The sequence below is a fragment of the Morone saxatilis genome, unplaced genomic scaffold (assembly GCF_004916995.1).
Source record: "Morone saxatilis isolate NCDOM2014 unplaced genomic scaffold, NCSU_SB_2.0 Contig9, whole genome shotgun sequence".
NCBI lineage: Eukaryota > Metazoa > Chordata > Actinopteri > Moronidae > Morone > Morone saxatilis.
Window position 1 is genome coordinate 17290879 of NW_023340268.1, and position 1297 is coordinate 17292175.

The 1297-nt window shown below is 39.3% G+C and overlaps 1 protein-coding gene across 1 annotated transcript in view; it reads left to right on the top strand.

Moving 5' to 3' along the window:
- The window catches only part of LOC118342503 (growth factor receptor-bound protein 10-like), a gene marked incomplete at its 3' end in the record, with an annotated part of 38525 nt that overhangs the window by 30766 nt on the left and 6462 nt on the right, over positions 1–1297 (top strand). The window contains 2 exon segments of the mRNA XM_035681066.1: positions 341–439; positions 537–614. Coding sequence (XP_035536959.1) covers positions 341–439; positions 537–614 — 177 coding nt within the window.

Genomic DNA, 1297 nt, shown 5'->3' on the forward strand with positions numbered 1-1297 from the left:
GCTTATGGTGGCTAATGCTAGCTAACGTTAGCAAACTGCAGAGTGATATTACACATACATGCTCAGATATTACAGTATATCTAAAATTCATTGTATACTGTAAGATTATATATATTTTTATTCTTTATTTTCTATTTTGGATACTGTTTTATACTCTACTACAGTGCTACAGTTTTATTACTGTTATTCCATTATCGTTACTTTTGACACACAGTAGCCATTGTTGGAAGACATTACATAGTATTGCCTTAACAGTGATTATAAAAGGCAACTACATAGGTTAATTACTTTGCCAATCTTCCCTTGAATTGATTGTCCCCACTGTGTGTTTGGTTGACAGCCCAGTAAAGCGAGGAGCGACTGTAAGGAGCTAAAGATGCTGTGTGCTGAGGACGAGCAGAGCAGGACCTGCTGGATGACAGCCTTCAGACTGCTCAAAGTACTTCCCTTCCTTTCATATGTTATTAACATGAATTCATTTGTCTGCTCTTGGAAACATGACCTGATGCCATCTCTCCTCTCTTGTGTCTACACAGTATGGGATAGTACTCTATCAGAGCTACAACGTTCCCCAGCAGAGGAAGTCTAACCTCTCGCCTTTCTCTGCGCCTGTGGTGAGAATCTGCTCTCTGACATCACCTTCTTACAACCCCGCTCTAATGCGCCCACTCAGCCAAGACCAATCTAGATTGATCCATTAATTAGCTGATGGTGAATTGGAAACCAGTTCACTTTGTGGCCACCTTGTTCCTCGCTCTTCTTAAGAGTAACACACAACCACGGGCTGGATCACTTTTCCATTTAGCATAAGGAATGGACTTCTATTTTTTCCATTTCAATGCTGCCGTTGACATTCAGTAATGAGGTGAAACCAGTGCTCTGTAGTGAAAGGCTTATGGTCCAGATTCAGGTCAGACCACTCATTTAAACAAACAGCAGTCTATAACAAAAGTACATCCGACACAGAACATCTTATCCCAGAGTTATTTAGAAGAGTGAACATTTACATAATGCTCAGCAAACAGAAACCTTGAAGCATAATTGTGTGCTGTGTTACACTAAGACTAATCACCTCACACCAGGAGGTGTTTAATGTTGCATGTGTTGTGTTTTTGTCTTTTAACATCTTGGGACCACGTTGGAAAGTAGTGTTTTCACTGGGCTTAGTATTAGTATTATATCACAAAGAGGGATTGGTATAGTATTATATCACAAAGATTGTGAATGATTTTTTATCCTTTTTTTCTGTTATAAAAGAGAAAAAAGCAGGAAAAACATTGGAGAAGCTGGAACCAGA